General features: G+C 45.6%; 2 protein-coding genes and 1 long non-coding RNA gene across 3 annotated transcripts in view; 1 reads left to right on the top strand and 2 right to left on the bottom strand.

Moving 5' to 3' along the window:
- Nucleotides 1-20,365, bottom strand: part of LOC144485303 (uncharacterized) — a 461,444-nt gene that overhangs the window by 337,552 nt on the left and 103,527 nt on the right. The gene's annotated exons all lie outside the window — the stretch shown is intronic.
- The window catches only part of LOC144485284 (uncharacterized), a 283,279-nt gene that overhangs the window by 186,555 nt on the left and 76,359 nt on the right, over nt 1-20,365 (bottom strand). The window lies entirely within an intron of this gene.
- Nucleotides 4,482-7,827, top strand: LOC144485300 (uncharacterized). The gene is made up of 2 exons (XM_078203511.1): nt 4,482-4,535; nt 6,059-7,827. Exon 2 carries the CDS (start codon nt 6,388-6,390, stop codon nt 7,144-7,146), a length of 759 nt encoding a protein of 252 aa, XP_078059637.1. The 5' UTR covers nt 4,482-4,535; nt 6,059-6,387; the 3' UTR covers nt 7,147-7,827.

Here is a 20,365-nt window from a genome sequence, read left to right as displayed (position 1 = left end):
GACAGAGCACTACAAATTCACAACTCCTTGATTAAAATAAGATCCAAGATCCTTCATGATAACTTAACCTTTTTTAAGCCAACTTACAAGGACTGATTTTAGAGGCAACATCTTTGTTGATTTAAAATCCCAAACACGTTACACCTAAACACCGGCAAAATCTTCGTGCTTTATCTGGGGATAAAATTCTCAGTTATTCCAAATTCCTCCAGGTTTTGCTTAATATTTACGCATTTAACTTATTCCCAGAAATCCTCAATTATAAACGAAAATAGCTCGATGGGTACAGAACTGGCTTGGCCACAGAAGACAGAGGGTAGCAGTGGAGGAGTCTTTTTCTGATTGGAGGTCTGTGACTAGTGGTGTTCCGCAGGGCTCTGTACTGGGACTTCTGCTGTTTGTGATATATATAAATGATTTGGAAGAAGATGTAGCAAGTCTGATTCGTAAGTTTGCGGACGACACAAAGATTGCTGGAGTTGTGGATAGTGATGGACATTCTCAGAGAATACAGCAGGATATAGATAGGCTGGAAAATTGGGCGGAGAAATGGCAGATGGAATTTAATCCAGATAAATGCGAAGTGACGCATTTTGGTAGATCTAATACAGGGAGGAGCTATACAATAAATGGCAGAACCGTCAGGAGTATAGACACACAGAGGGATCTGGGTGTGCAAGTCCACAGATCCTTAAAGGTGACAGCACAGGTGGAAAAGGTGGTGAAGAAGGCATATGGCATGCTTGCCTTTTTTGGACGGGGCATAGAGTATAAAAGTTGGCATATGATGTTGCAGTTATATAGAATGTTGGTTAGGCCACATTTGGAATACTGCATCCAGTTCTGGTCGCCACATTACCAGAAGGACATGGAAGCTTGGAGAGAGTGCAGAAAAGGTTTACCAGGATGTTGCCTGGTATGGAGCGTATTAGGTATGAGGAGAGATTGAGTAAACTAGGGTTGTTCTCCCTGGAAAGACGGAGGCTGAGGGGCGGCCTAATAGAAGTTTACAAAATTATGAAGGGCATAGATAGGGTGAACAGTTGGAAGCTTTTTCCCAGGTCAGAAATGACAAACACAAGGGGTCACAAGTTCAAGGTAAGGGGGGCAAGGTTCAATACAGATATGCGGGGGACGTATTTTACACAGAGGGTGGTGGGGGCCTGGAATGCACTACCAAGCAAGGTGGTTGAGGCAGACACGCTAGGATCATTTAAGACTTATCTAGATAGCCACATGAACAGACTGGGAATAGAGGGATACAAACGGATGGTCTAGTTAGGAACACAATGGTTTGATTCACAGGGAACCAGCATGGACTTAATGGGGCGGATGGCCGCATTCGTGACCCTAATTCCTGACTGATCTAAAGAGAGTACAACCTGATGTGTAACCATAAAGCAAATGAAGACAACAGCAAAGGCTGATGGTTAGAAGAGCTAACTCTGTATCAGGCTGAGTACAGTGGGAGGATCAGGCTGAAGGGGTTCTGCACTGAGGAATGGACACAGGAGATCATTGATTGGGGGCAGTCACTCTGCCTCGAACAGACATTGAGTGAACATAGACCCTTGTGTGTTGTGCTCCTGAGAGAAATGCCACCCCCTGAGAGAGGCATGACTCCCTCAGCCTTTGTGACTAAAAGATAGTGATCAATGAGACCATAAGATATCAGAGCAGAATTAGGCCATTTGGCCCATCGAGTCTGCTTTGCCATTCAATCATGGCTGATATGATTCTCATCCCCATTCTGCTGCCTTCTCCCCATAACCTTTGTTCCCCTTATTGATCAAGAACCTATCCATCTCTGTCTTAAAGACACTTAATGACCTGGCCTCCACAGCCCTCTGTGGCAATGAGTTTCACATTCGCCACCCTCCTCTCAAGAAATTCCACCTCATCTCAGTTTTAAAGGAGCGTCCCTTCACTCTGAGGTTGTGACCTCGAGTTCTAGTCTGTCCCACTAGTGGAAACATCCTCTCCACGTCCATTCTATCTCGGTCTCTCAGTATTCTGTAAGTTTCAATTAGATCCCCCCATATCCTTCTGAACTCCATCGACTATAGACCCAGACTCCTCAACTGCTCCTCATATGACAAACCCTTCATTCCTGGGATCATTCCTGTGAACCTCCTCTGGACCCCCTCCAAGGCCAGCACATCCTTCCTTAGGATGGGGCCCAAAACTGCTCACAATATTCCACATGGGGTCTGATCAGAGCCTGATACCGCCTCAGCAGTACACCCCTGCTCTTGTTTTCTAGCCCTCTAGAAATGAATGCTAGCATTGAATTTGCCTTCATAACTGCCAACTGAACCTGCATGTTAACCTTAAGAGAGTCCAGAACCAGGGCTCCCAAGTCCCTTTGTGCTTGAGATTTCCGAAGCCTTTCACCATTTGGAAAATAGTCTACGCCTTTATTCTTCCGACCAAAGTGCATAACCTCACACTTCCCCACATTATATTCCATCTAGCACTTCTTTGCCCATTTGCCGAGCCTGTCCAAGTCATTCCCGACTTCCTCAACACTACCAGTCCCTCTACATATCTTTGTATCATCCGCAAATTTAGAAAGGGTCAAGACCTTCAAGTTTTTAGGTGCCCAGATCACGAACAACCTGTCCTGGTCCCCCAATGCTGACACTATAGTTAAGAAAGCCCACAAATGCCTCTACTTTCTCAGAAGACTGAGGAAATTTGGCATGTCAGCTATGACTCTCACCAATTTTTACAGATGCACCACAGAAAGCATTCTTTCTGGTTGTATCATAGCTTGATATGACTCCTGCTCTGCCCAAGACCACAAGGAACTACAAGAGGTCGTAGTGTAGCCCAATCCATCATGTAAACCAACCTCCCATCCATTGACTGTCTACATTTCCCGCTGCCTAGGCAAAGCAGCCAGCATAATTAAGGACCCCACGCACCCCGGACATTCTCTCTTCCACCTTCTTCTGTTGCGAAAATGATGCAAAAGCCTGAGGTCACGTACCAACCGACTCAAGTACAGCTTCTTCCCTGCTGCCATCAGACTTTTGAATGGACTTATCTTGCATTAAGTTGCTCTTTCTCTATACCCTAGCTATGACTGTAACACTACATTCTGCACTCTCTCATTTCTTTCTCTATGTACGGTATGCTTTGTGTGTATAGCGCACAAGAAACAGTACTTTTCACTGTATGCTAATACATGTGACAATAATAAATCAAATCAAAACAAAATCAAATCAAATTAAATTTAGCAATTATGCCCTCATTCCATCTTCCAGATCATTAATCTGTAACAGCGCATGTTCTGTGAATATGTGACTGAAAGCACATCTCAGCCAGCGAGACCCCGAGCAGAAGAAGATAAAGGAGATTTGCAAGTGTTGACCTGCAGGAACAACCAAAGCACAAAGAAAGGTCCCCAAGTCAGGAACTCAGAAATATTGGAACAAAAGCCTATCGGCAGGGAGCCTGATCAATTTGCCTTTTTGGTTTGATTTGATTTACTATCGTCACATGTATTAACATACAGTGAAAAGTTTTGTTTCTTGTGCGCTAAACAGACAAAACATACCATTCATAGAGAAGGAAATGAGAGAGTGCAGAATGTAGTGTTACAGTCATAGCTTGGGTGTAGAGAAAGATCAACTTAATGCAAGGGAAGTCAATTCAAAAGTCTGACAGCAGCAGGAAAAAATCTGTTCTGTTGGTTCGTGACCTCAGACTTTTGTATCTTTTTCCCAACGGAAGAAAGTGGAAGAGAGAATGTCTGGGGTGCGTGGGGTGCTTAATTATGCTGGCTGCTTTGCCGAGGCAGCGGGAAGTGTAGACAGAGTCAATGGATGGGAGGCTGGTTTGTGTGGTGTATTGGGCTACATTCACGACCTTTGGTAGTTCCTTGTGGTCTTGGGCAGAGCAGGAGCCAGACCAAGCTGTGATATGGAGCATCTGTAAAAGTTGGTGAGAGTCGTAGCTGACATGCCAAATTTCCTTAGTCTTCTGACAAAGTAGACGAGTTCCTTGCACTGGGTAGTATTTGAGTCCAAGCTGTGAGTTTTGTGTTTTTTAATCAGTATTTTAGCAAGTGCTGAGTAAAAAGGCAGTTTAAATGGTTTTTGAATGTTCGAAGACAATCGGCTTCCAGAAAGTTAAGAAAGGAATAGTTCATTGGTGAACCCGTCAGCATGCAGGTCAGCGGGAGCACCCCCGCACATGCGCAGCTTCCCCTCTCCCTTGGACATGCGCAGTCCCGGGCCGGGAGAAGGGGGCGATCACCGAGCGGCTTCTCGCTCTGTCCGGAGCCGCCAGCCGGTTGCCTGGAAACCTTGGCTCGAGGAGGTGCAGGGGGAGGGGAACAATGGGTAGGGGCGGGGCTCCCGGGTCCGCCCGGCGGAGATCCCACCCCCTGACCTTGATGCTGAGGGGCTGACCAATGGGAAGAGTTGGAGGACCGGAAGGACTCTGGTCTTCCAGCCAATCAGAACGCGGGCTTTGTGTGAAGGAAGTTTGAGCTTCAGACAGACTGAAACTTCCTCTGTGCAACATCTGTGAGTAAAACACTTTCTTTTCTCCCCTTTTCCATTTCTTTTCTCATTCTGGGGGAAATTGGGGACTTGCAGCAACTGAAGGGAAAGGAAGTGAATCCAGGGAGGCTGCAGACTCTGGAAAGGTTGGCCCAGGTTTCTCTCTCTCTCTCAAACCAGAAAATGATCCATTTCTGCCCACTGTTTGCTGTTAGTCAATTTTCTATCCACGCCAATATGTTATCCCCACAGCATGAATTTTTATTTGCTGCAATAATCTTTAATGTTTCACCTCATCAAATGTCTTCTGGAAATCTAAGTACAGCACATCCACTGATTCCATTTATCCAATTCCCGATGGGGAATTTTAGAAAATTAAACAACACATCAACGATCTCACTCTGTTAAGACCCGAGAATGAAGCCCAGCAGGACCCGAGGACTCATCAGCCCACAGCTCCAACAGTTTGCTGAGGACCACTTCCCTGGGAATTGTGATTTTTCAGAGTTCATCCCACACTTCTGTTTTCTGATTTCCAGCTGTTTCTGAGTTTTAACTGTATCCTCTATTGTGAAGACCGAGGCAAAATACTTGTTCAATTAATTTCCCAGCTCCTTATTTTTCATTTTTAATTGCTGGACTCACTTTCTATAAGACTCTTAAGAAATGAAGTAGGGCAAGTGAATGAAGTGACAGTCGGAGAGCACTTTGTGTCCAGTGACCAGAACACTATTAGTTTTAAAATAGTTCTGGAAAAAGATAGGAGTGATCCACAGGTTAAGGCCCTAAACTGGAGCAGGGCCAATGTTGTGGGCATTAGGCAGGATCTAGCAGATGTTGATTATGTGAGTCTGTTTGAAGAGAAAGGAATGACTGGCTAATGGGAGGCTTTTAAAAGTGTGATACCAAGAGTCCAGGCGAAGTATATTCCTGCTCAGATGAAGGGAAAGAATGGTAAACACACAGCCATGGAGCATTAAACTTGCCTCGCAGGGCCTCTCATATCAGCGCAAAGGCAGCTGCTTTGTGAGACTGCTGGCAGCACAGACAACTCAGAGATAAGAGTGTCCTGAGAAGAGAGATTCATTGTGAAGGCTCAGGGACGGTTGATAAGATGTAGGAATTCCATTATTTTAATGAACATTCTTTCCTCTCTCGTTCCCCAAAAGCTGTGAATCTCCATCCCACACACTCTCCCTCCATTCTCACTCTGCTGTATCTAATATTCACCCTCCCAATTCTCCTGAAGGTGCTGATTGAGGCTGATTGACAGATCCATGCTCACTGCTTTCTGTCCACCACACACAAATCATAAGAAACAGGAGCTGCAGTTGGCCATTCAGCCCATCGAACTGCCTCAACCATTCATTGAGAATTGGCTGATCTACCGCAGCATCATTTCCCACGCTATCCCCCAGATAGAGAGAGAATAGAGCCAACGTTTCGAGTCTGCAGAGAGGAAGGAATGTTCAATAGAAACTTGAATTGTGTGTTCTAAATTTCTATGCTGCACTGACACTGATGACTTCTGTAAACTCCTTTTACAGGGTATCGAAAGAGGAATCACAGGCTGAAATCTCAAACGTCACATCTAGATCTGACAGAGTCATATTCCTTGGGACCTGAATATCATCGGCCTTTGAATCTTTGAGGAGAAATGATTGTCCGGTCTGGTGACTTGAAAAGATTTCAAACATCAGTGTGACTGGAAAAGTGCCAACACGCTGCCACACTGGAGTGAGAGTGTTCCAGTGCACTGAGCTTGAACCAGTTACACAGCCTGAATAAATATCACACCATTCACAGCGGGGGTGGGGGGACTGTTCTGTGTGTGGACGAGTCTTCAACTGAAGAGAGAGGAAAGGACACCTGCACCATGGAGAAACCATGGAAATGTGGGGACTGTGGGAAGAGGTACAGATACCCATCTCAGCTGGAAGTTCATCGGCGCAGCCACACTGGGGAGAGACCATTCACCTGCTCTCAGTGTGAGAAGGGATTCACTGATTTATCCACCCTGCGGACACACCAGCGAGTTCACACTGGGGAGAGACCGTTCACCTGCTCTCAGTGTGAGAAGGGGTTCAGTCAATTAGCTAACCTGCAGAAACACCAGCGAGTTCACACTGGGGAGAGACCATTCACCTGCTCTCAGTGTGGGAAGGGATTCACTCGGTTATCCAACCTGCAGACGCACCAGCGACTTCACACTGGGGAGAGGCCATTCACCTGCTCTCAGTGTGAGAAGGGATTCACTGATTTATCCACCCTGCGGACACACCAGCGAGTTCACACTGGGGAGAGACCGTTCACCTGCTCTCAGTGTGAGAAGGGGTTCAGTCAATTAGCTAACCTGCAGAAACACCAGCGAGTTCACACTGGGGAGAGACCATTCACCTGCTCTCAGTGTGGGAAGGGATTCACTCAGTTATCCAACCTGCAGACGCACCAGCGACTTCACACTGGGGAGAGGCCATTCACCTGCTCTCAGTGTGAGAAGGGATTCACTCGGTTACCCAGCCTGCAGACACACCAGCGAGTTCACACAGGGGAGAGACCATTCACCTGCTCTCAGTGTGGGAAGGGGTTCAGAGCTTCATCCCACCTGCTGAGACACCAAAACGCTCACGAGTGATTCCAGAGGTTGGATTCTGCTGTTATTGTTTCTGCTCTCAATTACATCCAGGACTGCATATTGTTCATTCTCACAGTTGGTCAATGGGGAGGGTCGGAGGGTTTCTTTCTGCTGGACTGGCCGGTCTCATGACTTTGCCTCCCGTGGGCTGATGCTCTTCGAGTCTTGTTGTGAATACCTGGTTTCAAATTTCACACGGATCACAGAGTGACAGGGTGTGAGGAAGTTCAGAGATATTTAGTCAGCATTTCTGTTTGAAACAACCCAAATGCCCATCCAATTTCCTTTGTAATTGTTTATTGTCTCCACTTCCTCCACCCTCGTAGGCAGCGAGTTTCAGGTCATTACCATTCACTCCATCAAAATATTCTTCCTCACATCCCCCCCTTCCTCTCTGACCCAAAACCATAAATCTGTGACCCCCTCATCCTTGTCCCGTCAGCTAATGGGAACAGCTTTTCTTTGTCCACCTTATCTAAACCTGTCAGAATCTTGTCCACCTCTATCAAATCTCCCCTCAACCTCCTTTGCTCCAAGAGGAACAACCCTAGCCTGACATTGACAATAAAGAACAAACTAACAGAATATGTTAATACCTGAAATCAAATGGAAATGTTTAATTTCTGTTTTAAAGAAATCATGAATATATTGTCCCGTACAATAAAGGGATTTGAATAACTCAGCTTGGGTGCAGTTGAATGAAATGTATCAATCTCGCATCCACCCACAGTCTAGAGGAAGTGTGGAATGTGTAGCTGGAAACCCCTCCCTAACAGCATTGTGGGTGTACTTACACCTTCGGCATTATAGCAGTTCAGGAAGGCAGTGTTGGCGCTGATCGTGGCCGAGGCCACATATTCTGTTATAACTGAAGGACTGCAGATTAAATGCGAGGCATTATGGGACTGGACTATCTTGACCACGTTCCTGTGACTGCTCAGTTTCTGCAATCATGAACCATTAAAACTGCTTAGCAGGGCTCCGACAGAGGACCAGGTGAGAATATTTACTCAGAATGAGTTAGAATTAAACTTATTCCAGCACCGGCTGGTGTTCAGTGGCTGAGATTCCTGAATCTGTAAAAAGGGGGTTGTTTATTAATTAGTGGTAGGTAGTTAGTTAAGAAGCGTTCTCATGCATTGTTTAAATTATTTTATCATAAATTTGTGATCAGAACTGTGAGGGACTTGTAACCCAATAGTTGTTGAATTGACGGTAAACTCCAAGTAGCACTGGACTGAAAAGGGGGTCTGACCAAGAAGTGAAGTGATCTCAGGCATTGTTTAAATTACATCATCATTGGCCAACTTCCCCTTTGTGACATCACAGTGGAGCCATCCTTGAATTAGCCAATAGGAATCACTCTGCTCCACGGTGACCTCTCCGGGTTCCAGTGCGCAGGCCCGGGCGCGCGGACCCGGGAGCCCCGCCCCCACCCATTGTTCCCCCTACGCCGACACCACATCGAGCCAAGGTTTCCAGGCAACCGGCTGACAGCTCCGGCCAGAGCGAGAAGCCGCTCAGTGATCTCCCCCTCCCCCCGGCCAAGGACGGCGGCTGTCCAAGGGAGAGGCGCATGTCCAGGGGAGAGTCCATCCCCTGCCCTTCTGAGGTGTTCACTCATAGGAAGAGTTGGAGGACCGAAAGGACTCTGGTTCTCCAGCTCATCAGAGCGCCGGCTTTGCGTGAATGAAGATTGCGCTTCAGACGGACTGAAACTCCCTCCTGTCGCCAACATCTGTGAGTGGGAAAGATTGGATTGTCCAGCCAGTCCGCCATATTGGCCGTTCGCTTTGCGTGTTGGCCAGTATAGTGTGCTCCAGGCAGGGGGCGGGCAGGCAGAGGATAAGGAGTTCAAGGCGGGCTTAATGCGCGCCTTGCGGTGAGCTTTTGGAAATGTGGCCGCTGGGAGGAACGCCTTGGTCGGCGTGAAGTTTCTGTTTCAAGTGCTTGGGTTCGTGACTTGTGCAAGAACTTTTTGTTTCGGCTGGGGCTTGTTGAATGCTGCTCTCGCTGGGATTCCTGTGCCTTGAAAGGTGTGGCCCGGGTGGATGCAATCTCGGAAGACCCAAACCAGGGAGGAGCCATTTGGGAACTATGGTTTCGGAAGGTTCAGCCGCGGAAGGTGTGACCCCAGATGGTGCAGCCCCAGTGGGTGTGATTTTGGAAGTTCTGGCCCGGAGTGGTGGACTTTGGAGGACTGTAGTTGAGCGTTGTCGACTTCGGACGGTGGAATGTTGATGGGCGAAGCTCTGGAAGGCGATGCCTCCGAAATGTTTCACAATTGTATGGTTGTTCATGGATTGTTTGTTATTGTAATATGTGGTTTTCCTGTTATGATAGTTGGTGGTTTGTTCCGGCCCCCGTCTATTTTCTTGCGTTATTTGTGGCCTGGGGGGCATCCCCCCCTGGATAAAGTCACCCCCGGGGGGTGTGACATCCGCTTGGGGAAAGTTCTGGGTGGTGAAGCCCCGGATATAGTAACACCAGAGGGATTTTATTCTCCGGGAGAAAAATTGGGAAGGCAGGCCCGAACTGAGTACCCTGGAGAGACTCTCCCACCGCCCCGGCTGAAATTCCGGAAGGGATTCCGGATTGAGTAGGTTCGGGGTGGTTTCCCCATTTCCCCCCTCCGGTTGAACATCCGTAAGGTGTAACCCCCGGATATGAGTACCACTGGAGGGTTGCATCCCCCGGCAGGTGGACAAACCCAGGGGACGGTGCCCTTATGCTTCAGTGTTTATTTTTTGTTTGTGTATAGTTGTAGTGTTGTGTTAATGTTTGTAGATTTGTAGATTATGATTTGTAAATGGAGGCGTATTTTGAGGGCAATGCCCTGGAAAACTGTAATTGATGATGAACCCTTCCGAAATGGAAGGTAGTAATTGATAAATGGATGGTGTTAGCCATCGGTAATGTATTTTTCAGATTTGTTCTTTGTTCATTTGTAATTGTTTTGTAATATCGTGTTTGTACTAACCAACGGAAAATCTTTGCATTGTTTGTGGCCTGGGGGGTATCCCCCCCCTGGATAGAGTGACCCCCGGGGGGTGTGACATCCAGTTGGGGAAAGTGTCCGGGGCACCCAGAGGGGTAACACCGGGGGGGTTTTGTTCTCCGGGAGAAAAATTGGGAAGGCAGGCCGAATTGAGTATCCCGGAGAGCTTTTCCCACCGCCCCAGCCGAAAATCCGGAAGGCAGTCCGGATTGAGTAGGTTCGGGGTGGTTTTCCTGTCCCCCCGCCTCCAGTCGAACATCCGTCAGGTGGAACCCCCGGACCTGAGTACCTCTGGAGGGTTGCATCCCCCGGCAGGGGAAAAACCCAGGGGACGGTGCCCTTATGCTTCAGTGTTTATTTTTTTGTTGTGTACAGTTGTAGTGTTGTGTTAATGTTTGTAGATTTGTAGATTATGATTTGTAAATGGAGGTGTATTTTGAGGGCAATGCCCTGGAAAACTGTAATTGACGATGAACCCTTCCGAAATGGAAGATAGTAACTGATAAATGGATGGCGTTAGCCATTGGTAATGTATTTTTTCACATTTGTTCTGTGTATTTGTAACTGTTTTGCATTAACGTATTTGTAATAAACAAAAAGAAACCAACATCTGAGAGTAAAACATTTTCTTTTCTCCCCCTTTCCATTTCTTTTCTCATTCTGGGGGAAATTGGGGACTTGCAGCAACTGAAGGAAGGAAGTGAATCCAGGGAGGGTGCAGACTCCGGAAAGGTTGGCCCAGGTCTCTCTCTCTTAAAGACATTGACATCCATTGCTCCCTCAGCTTGACACATCTATTTGTCTGGCTAAAAGGATGGTCTCTTTCCTAATGTTCACAATTGAAGGGCTGCTTTCCCCAGGAGATGGCTGACATTTAAGGGGACAGTAAATTAATATAGGACAGAGATATGTCCAGTGTTGTTATATCAGCCAGGTTTATTCCTGGTCCTGCAATAAATGCATTTATCATTCCAATCTTGTCATATTGTACTGTAGCTACATTATATATTTCCAGTTATAGAGTCATTACAGCACAGAAGGAGTCCATTGGACAACTCGAGTCCATACCGACTCTCTCAGTAACTTCATAGATTGTTTGCACTTTTTTCATGATTTTCAAGTGACTTAATTGCAGTGTTAATGTAAGCCTCCTTGTGACACTAATTAATAAACAATCAAAACTAAACTATAAAACGCCTTGGCGAACACTTACCCGAAGATCAGAGGCTGAATGCCCTTGATCTTCGGGTAAATGTTCTCCAAGGCGGCCTTCAAGACTCACGACAACGCAGAATCGCTGAGCAGAAACTGATAGCCAAGTTCCGCACACACGAGGACGGTCTCAACCAGGATCTTGGGTTCATGTCATACTATCTGTAACCCCCACAACTTGCTGGGCTTGCAAAATCTCACTAACTGTCCTGGCTTGAGACAATTCAGTAAGAAGTTTAACAACACCAGGTTAAAGTCCAACAGGTTTATTTGGTCGCAAAAGCCACACAAGCTTTCGGAGCTCCAAGCCCCATCTTCAGGTGAGTGGGAATTCTGTTCACAAACAGGGCATATAAAGACACAGACTCAATTTACATGAATAATGGTTGGAATGCGAATACTTACAGCTAATCAAGTCTTTAAGATACAAACAACGTGAGACAATTGAGACAACATTGAGACAATTCACACCTCTTTAACCTGTGCTTAACCCTCTCTCCACTCACATTGTACCTGGAAAGACTTGATTACCTGTTAAGACTCGCATTCCAACCATTATCTTATAATGGAGTTTGTGTCTATATGTGCCCTGCTTGCGAACCAAATCCTGCACACAGCTGATGAAGGAGCAGTGCTCCGAAAGTTCCTGCTACTAATAAACCTGTTGGACTTTAACCTGGTGTTGTGAAACTTCTTACCGTGTCTCCCCCAGTCCAACACCGACATCTCCACATCCAGGACAGGAAGCAGTGAGCATGGATCTGTCAATCAGCCTGAATCAGCACCTTTTGAAGAATTGGTAGGGTGAATATTAGATACAGCAGAGTGAGAATGGAGGGAGAGTGTGTGGGATGGAGATTTACAGCTTTTGGGGAATGAGAGAGGAAAGAATGTTCCATAGAAACTAGAATTGTCTGTTCTGAATTTCTATCCTGTACTAATACTGATGAATCTTATAAACTCCTTTTGCAGGATAGATTTGCAGAAGGTGAGGATTTACAGGCAGAAATCTCAAATCAAACAACACATCAAGACCTGACAGAGTTATTCATTTGATCAGGACCTGAATATCATTGGCCTTTGAATCTAAAAGGAGAAATCTTTTTCTGTTCTGTCTGCTTCAGAATTTTTTTTAACATAAATGTAACTGAAAAATCACTGAGACACAGATACACCCGAGTGAGTGTGTTCCAGTGTACTGTGTGGGAAGAGATTTAACCAGTTACACAGCCTGAAAATACACCGCAGCATTCACAGCGGGGAGAGACTGTACCCGTGTTCTGTGTGAGATTTAACTGATTGTTGAACCTGGAGAGTCACAAGAACACCCGCACCAGGGGGAAACCGTGGAAATGTGGGGACTGTGGGAGGCGATTCAGGGTCCCATCACAGCTGGAATCTCATCGACACAGTCACACTGGGGAGCGGCCATTCACCTGCTCTGTGTGCGGGAAGGGATTCACTCAGTTATCCAGCCTGCAGAGTCACAATCTCACTCACACCAATGAGGGATCGTTTAAATGCTCTGACTGTAGCATTGGCTTCAAAACCTCTGGAGAACCAGTGTCCCACCAGGTGTCACACTGAGGAGAAACCGTTCAGCTGCTCTCACTGCAGAAAGAGGTTTAAAAGCTCATCCAATCTGCAGAGACACCAGCGAGTTCACACTGGGGAGAGACCATTCACCTGTTCTGACTGTGGGAAGGGATTCACTCAGTTATCCCACCTGCTGAGTCATAATCTCACTCACACCAATAAGAGACCCTTTAAATGCTCTGACTGTGGGAGCAGATTCAAAAGCTCTGGAGAACTGGTGTCCCACCAGCGAGTTCACACTCGGGAGAGACCATTCACCTGCTCTTTGTGTGGGAAGGGATTCACTCAGTCATCCAGCCTGCTCAGACACAAAGTCACTCACACCAATCTGAGGTCTTTCAAATGCTCTGACTGTGGAAGTGGCTTCAAAAGCTCTGGAGAGCTGATGTCCCAACAGTGCGTTCACACTGAGGAGAGACCGTTCAGCTGCTCTCACTGCTCAAAGAGATTTAGAATATTTTCAGCACTGCTGAAACACCAGCGAGTTCACACTGGGGAGCTGCTCTCAGTGTGGGAAGGGATTCACTGAGTCATCCAACCCATGGGTACTTCAGTGAGTTCACACTGGGCAGAGGCTGGTCACCTGCTCTGACTGTGATTCACTCAGTCAGCAAACTTGGTGAAACACCAGTGAGTTCACAAGTGATTACAGTTCTGGGATTATTCTTGAGAATCTTTCTTGCCCCTTCTCCAGTGCCTCTATTTCCTTTTTCTAAATGGAGATCACAAATAGAACGTAGAACAGCACAGCACAGGAACAGACCCTTCAGCTCACCATGTTGCATTAAACATGATGCCAAATTAAACTAATCCCTTCTGCCTGCTCTTGGTCCATATTCCTCTATTCCTTACAAATTCATGTGCTTATCTAAAAGCCCCTATTGTATCTGCCTCCACCACCACCCCTGGCAGTACAGGGAATCCCTGTAACTCTTTCCTCCCCAGCTGTTGCTAAACCTCAGACTCTGCCTGTCATTCTGCTAATTAACCCAGAACCCCTTCCACACCATTTGTTAGCGGGTTTCTCCGACAAGGTGGCAATTATACTCCGGAAACCAATGTCACAGTATCAAGGTAAAACTTTATTAAAAACCAGTGATCAATGGGAGAAATTATATTGATGGTCTCAGATACAGAATACCCAGACCGTTCTAATGTAATCATAAGATCATAAGATATAGGAGCAGAATTAGGCCATTTGGCCCATCGAATCTGCTCTGCCATTCAATCATGGCTGATCTGATTCTTGTCCCCATTCTCCTGCCTTCTCCCCGTAACCCTTGATCCAGCTATTAATCAAGAACCTGCCTATCTCTGTCTTAAAGACACTCAATGACCTGGTCTCCACAGCTCTCCTTCCAAAGATTCACCACTCTGGCTGAAGAAATTCCTCCTCATCTGTTTTAAATGATCATCCCTTCACTCTGAGGTTGTGCCCTCGAGTTCTCGACTCTCCCACTAGTGGAAACATCCTCTCCACGTCCACTCTCTCCAGGCCTCTCAATATTCTGTAAGTTTCAATTAGATCCCCCCCCCCTCATCCTTCCAAACTCCAATGAGTACAAACCCAGAGTCCTCAACCGTTCCTCATATGACAAGCTCTTCATTCCAGGGATCATTCTTGTGAACCTCCTCTGGACCCCTTCCAAGGCCAGCACATGCTTCCTTAGATAAGGGGCCCAAAACTGCTCACAATACTCCAAATGGAGTCTGACCAGAGCCTTAGATAGCCTCAGAAGTACATCCCTGCTCTTGTATTCTAGCCCTCTCGACATGAATGCTAACATTGCATTTGCCTTCCAAACTGTCAACTGAACCTACATGTTAACCTTAAGAGAGTCCTGAACCAGAACTTACAAGTCCCTTTGTGCTTCTGATTTCCTAAGCATTTCCCCAGACCACAATCCCATCAGGCCCTATCCCCATAACACCACTTATTTACCCTGCTCGTTCCGCTGACATGAAGGGACAATTTACTATGGCCAATCAACCTAACCTGCCAATCTTGGACTGAGGGAAGAAACTGGAGCACCCGGACGAAACCCACATAGACATGGGGAAAATGTGCAAACTCCACACAGACAGTCACCCAAGGCCAGAATTGAACCCGAGTCCTTGGCGCTGTGAGGCAGCAGTGCTAACCACTGTGCCACCATGCCACCCTTTATTCTTCAGTGCAGTTCCACTGTGTACTGTCGGATGTCAGTTCCTTCACAATTTGCAAACCACCTCTGCAATCTCACATCGGTGTTCCAACTCCTTCTTTAACCCTCTGTTGGAGTCTCACGCTCATAAGCCATCTTCACACATGTCCCTCCCTGTTAAACGTTGCCTCTCATTTTATTTTTAACCAGACAGGGTACTTTTGTCATGCTTGTTGGCATCTCTTTTCCCTCTCCAACAAATCATTGTTTTACATTTGTGGAAGGTTTATCAGGTCTTTTGGGATTGTGCTGTGTTTTTTACCAATCAGTTTCATCATCCTGGATTCCACTTTCTTACAAAAGAAGCACCATTAAATAATTCTGTCAGAATCTTCAGAAGAAAGTCAAAAGTCAGAGTCAAAGGGGTTCTTCATCTCAATGTATTTGCTTATTTCCTCCTGTACAGTCCCAATGTCAGATGGTGGCCAGATTATCAAATTCAGTTCTCTCAACTCGTTCGTAGACAAAGAAACAAATATCTCCAAGAGAAAACTGTCACCTCATTCATCTCATCTCGACTTCCCTTTCACTCAAATTTTCATAAACACCCAAATGTATGGATTGCTTTAAACTACACTTTCAGGAGTTCTGGAGAATCTTTGGAGTCAAATAAATCATGAAGTATTCTCATAATATCTTTTAACAGAAACCGAACATTTCTGTTTGATTCCAGGCATTATCAATTTGGTTCTTTCCCTTAAACACCAGGTAATTTCCATTTTAAATGCTTGGAATAGCAACTCATGTCAGATATTTATCAATTCCAATATCAAAAGCAGGCTTGTTGGCTTTCTGAAAGGTAAAGTCTTTTATTCTCTGCTTTAATTCTCAAAACTGCGGCCTTCACTCGGATTGTTTGTGAGTGAAACCGTCATCACCTGTTTAAAAAAGAAACCAAACATTTCACAGTAACTTCATTGCAGTGTAAGTCTAGTTGTGACACTAATAAATAAACTTTAAAAACTTTAAGAATATCTGAAGTCAAAGTTTATTCATTTGTCACAAGTAGGCTTACATTCACACTGCAATGAAGTTACTGCGAAAATCCCTTAGTCGCCACACTCCGGCGCCTGCTCTGGCACACTGCGGGAGAATTTAGCATGGCCAATGCACCTAACCAACACGTCTTTTCGACTGTGGGAGGAAACTGGAGCACCCAGAGTAAATCCACGCAGACACAGGGAGAACGTGCAGACTCCGCCCAGACAGTGACCCAAGTCAGGAATCGAACCGGGTCCCTGGCACTGTGATGAAGACGAACATCTCGCCAAGGCCATCCCCACACCCCCACTTCTTGCCTTCAAACAACCGCACAACCTCAAACAGACCATTGTCCGCAGCAAACAACCCAGCCTTCAGGAGAACAGTGACCAAGACACCACACAACCCTGCCACAGCAACCTCTGCAAGACGTGCCGGATCATCGACACAGATGCCATCATCTCACGTGAGAACACCATCCACCAGGTACACGGTACATACTCTTGCAACTCGGCCAACGTTGTCTACCTGATACGCTGCAAGAAAGGATGTCCCGAGGCATGGTACATTGGGGAAACTATGCAGACGCTGCGACAACGGATGAATGAACACCGCTCGACAATCACCAGGCAAGACTGTTCTCTTCCTGTTGGGGAGCACTTCAGCGGTCACGGGCATTCGGCCTCTGATATTCGGGTAAGCGTTCTCCAAGGCGGCCTTCACGACACACGACAGCGCAGAGTCGCGGAGCAGAAACTGATAGCCAGGTTCCGCACACACAAGGACGGCCTCAACCGGGATATTGGGTTTATGTCACACTATTTCACATAAATATTTCTGCTTTTTTCCTCCTGAGTCTTTATCATGCGATCCTAGAATCAGAATTTATGTCACACTATTTGTAACTCCCACAGTTGCGTGGACCTGCAGAGTTTCACTGGCTGTCTTGTCTGGAGACAATACACATCTTTTTAGCCTGTCTTGATGCTCTCTCCACTCCCATTGTTTTGTTTCTTAAAGACTGGATTAGTTGTAAGTATTCGCATTTCAACCATTATTCATGTAAATTGAGTCTGTGTCTTATAAGTTCTGTTTGTGAACAGAATTCCCACTCACCTGAAGAAGGGGCTCAGAGCCTCGAAAGCTTGTGTGGCTTTTGCTACCAAATAAACCTGTTGGACTTTAACCTGGTGTTGTTAAACTTCTTACTGTGAGGCAGCAGTGCGAACCATTGTGCCACCGTGCTGCCCCAAATTTGTGAATGATTCCAGGCATTTTCAACTTTGTTCTTTCCCTTAAACAACAGGTGATTTCCATTTTCAATGCTTGAAATAGCAACTCACGTCAGATGTTTATCAATTCCAATATCCTAAGCAGGCTTGGTGGTTTTCTGAAACGTAAACTCTCTTATTCTCTGCTTTAATTCTCAAAACTGTTGCCTTCACTCAGAGCTGGAAAACATCGTCACCTCTTTAAAAAACACAAACAATCCATCTGGCTCTGGCCAAGATCCCAGTGAGTTAATATGTCCAATCATAGGTTACATTAAAAAACAAAGGCTGTGTGGAGATTTATAAAAATCAACTGTCTGCTGAAAGGGTTAACTTCTCTGTGGAACCGAGAGAGGCGGGGAGTGGGCAGAGGAAACTTGGCAATTGCATCAACTTACATAATTTAAAAAACTTCTCTTGTGTTATTTTCTTCAATTTTGCTCAAATTTCATCTCGTTTGTCTGTCTTTTTTGTAAATGCCAATTTCCAATATTTGCTACTTAATCAAAGTTGAAAGAAATACTTTGTGAAATATGTTGTTAACCAAATCTCAACAATTTTAAATCAAATGTTTTGGAAAGTTGGAACTGGTTTGCTGCCAAACTGCAGCCTTATCTTTGTGTTTTGGGAGCAAATTGGCCTTCACAATTCTAACCTTGAACAACTTAATTTCAAACCCAAATACATTCCTTTCACATTTTAGTACAGTCTGAATTTATTTCAAACAGAAACACACGGCAGTTCAAATTATATTAATTGCTATTCCCTTTCCAAACTCAGTCTTCGAATCTATGATACTTGCAAAAAACACGCTGCTTTAAGAATTCCTTCAACTGGGCAAACCAACTTGGAGTAAGGGTTGTGGATCATGATGGTGCAGAAGTCATGGCTAACCTCACACACCGGCATTCCCTTATCACACAGGAGAGGCAGAGGAGAGGGAGGAGTGCTTTCAGTGGCCCTGATTTTGGAGAAAACAACATCTTCTCACTGGTGACTGATTTGTGTCTCAGGTTGTTTGATTTTAGCTGAACACGGAGAGGTCTGCTTCAGGGGAGGTGTCACTTTGTGGCTGAATTAACTTCCTTAAAGTCCCCATGGCATTTTCTAACTCTTCACTTGATCTGATATTTTCTGACTGTAAATCAATATCTTGTTCCAGGGTTTGGCCGAACAGCAGTAGATTTTTCTGAGCTCCACTCACCCTATCATCTGCCCCCTGTTCCCAATGTAACTGATTGTCCAGGTCAGACGTGCTCTCCTGCCAGCAATCAGCTCCATTCTGCAGCTTATCCACCAGTTCCCTCAACTCTTTATATTTTGTACTCAGCTGTGAGGCAACAGGTTTCCAATGTAACTGTAAATTAATTTATTCTGGACTTTTTCCAACTCGCTGTTTCCTTTCTGAATCTCTTTAGAAAACCTATCAAGGACCCGCTCGTAATCTCCATCACATTCTTCTCCACCTCCCAGGGTATCTTTTGCTCCTGATGCCCTTGACTCCGTTGTCAAACTGTCAGTCACATTGTAGCAGATGCCAAAGCCATTGTTGTATTTGCTTTTTTGAGGCAGCAGTGCGAACCACTGTGCCACTGGATGGAATGCTGGCCCAGTGGAGAGATACATAGAAACTAGAAGCAGGAGAAGGCCATTCGGCCCCTTGAGCCTGTTCCACCACTCATCTTCATCATGGCTGATCATCGAATTCAATTTCCTGATTCCACCCCCCCACCGCCCGCCCGCCTCCCATATCCCTTGATCCCGTTAGCCCCAAGAGTATATCTCATATCTTCTTGAAATCAGACAATGTTTTGGCCTCAACTATAGGGTGACATGGTGGCACAGTGGTTAGCACTGCTGCCTCACAGCGCCAGGGACCCATTTAATTCCAGCCTTGGGTGAGTGTCTGTGTGGAGTTTGCATGTTCTCCCTGTGTCTGCGTGGGCTTCCTCCGGGTGCTCCAGTTTCCACCCACAGACCAAAGATGCCCAGGTTCAGTGGATTTGCAATATTGAATTCCCTCTTAGTATCCCAAGCTGTGTGGGTTAGATAGGTTAGTCATGGTAAATGTGTGAGATTACAGGGATAGGGCAGGGGAGTGGGCCTGGGTAAGGTGCTCTGTTAGAGAGATGGTGCAGACTCGATGGTCCGAATGGTCCCTTCTGCACTGGAGGGATTCTATGATTCAATGAACACAGGAATGGTCAGAATTATTTCACATGTCCCAAATTTTAAATAACCATTACAATTAAAACTCTCTCATACTCACATGTGTGAGGTTGAATCTGGATTAAAATTCCCACAAGTTTAGCAAAGTATCCTGGAATCATGTCTCCGGCCAGTAAATGTGGCTCTCGGTTCACAACTTTTGTGAAAAAAAGCTTCATTAATTACACGTTCTTTATTTAAATCTGTTTGATTTAAATCACAGACAGAAAACCTGAAAGCTTGAAGCATTCAACCCACAAATATCATCCACACACAAACAGAGAAACTTAGCATGTGTTTTACAACAATAACTGAAATTAATTCCTTAAGCGTTCTTGTGGTTCTGTTTCTAAACTTCCAGAAATGCCTTTAATTAAAGACTCAAGATAAGATTAATTCCCCAGAAAGATAAACCTTAACAAATGTAGCCCAAAACAATGATAAAACACATCTACAAACATCCACATAAAACAAATGAAACACACAGGTTCTCACAGCTCGTAAATTTCAAACAATGAATCCTCAGCATTCTCTCTCGCAGCTATAGCTTCTTAAAGCGACAGAGCACTACAAACGTTTCACAATATACATTAATGATTTGGAAGATGGAACTGAAGGCACTGTTGCTAAGTTTGCAAATGATTCAAAGATATGTAGAGGGACAGGGAGTATTGAGGGAGCAGGGGGGCTGCAGAAGGGTTTCGATGGGCTAGGAGAGTGGGCAAAGAAGTGGCAGATGGAATACAATG

Source organism: Mustelus asterias, unplaced genomic scaffold (assembly GCF_964213995.1).
Source record: "Mustelus asterias unplaced genomic scaffold, sMusAst1.hap1.1 HAP1_SCAFFOLD_184, whole genome shotgun sequence".
In the NCBI taxonomy this organism is placed as follows: Eukaryota; Metazoa; Chordata; class Chondrichthyes; order Carcharhiniformes; family Triakidae; genus Mustelus; species Mustelus asterias.
This window is presented reverse-complemented; position numbering and strand designations above follow the sequence as displayed.

Excerpts from the sequence above, each read along its gene's own strand:
- LOC144485300 (XM_078203511.1), top strand. The coding sequence starts at position 6,388 with ATGGAGAAACCATGGAAATGTGGGGACTGTGGGAAGAGGTACAGATAC.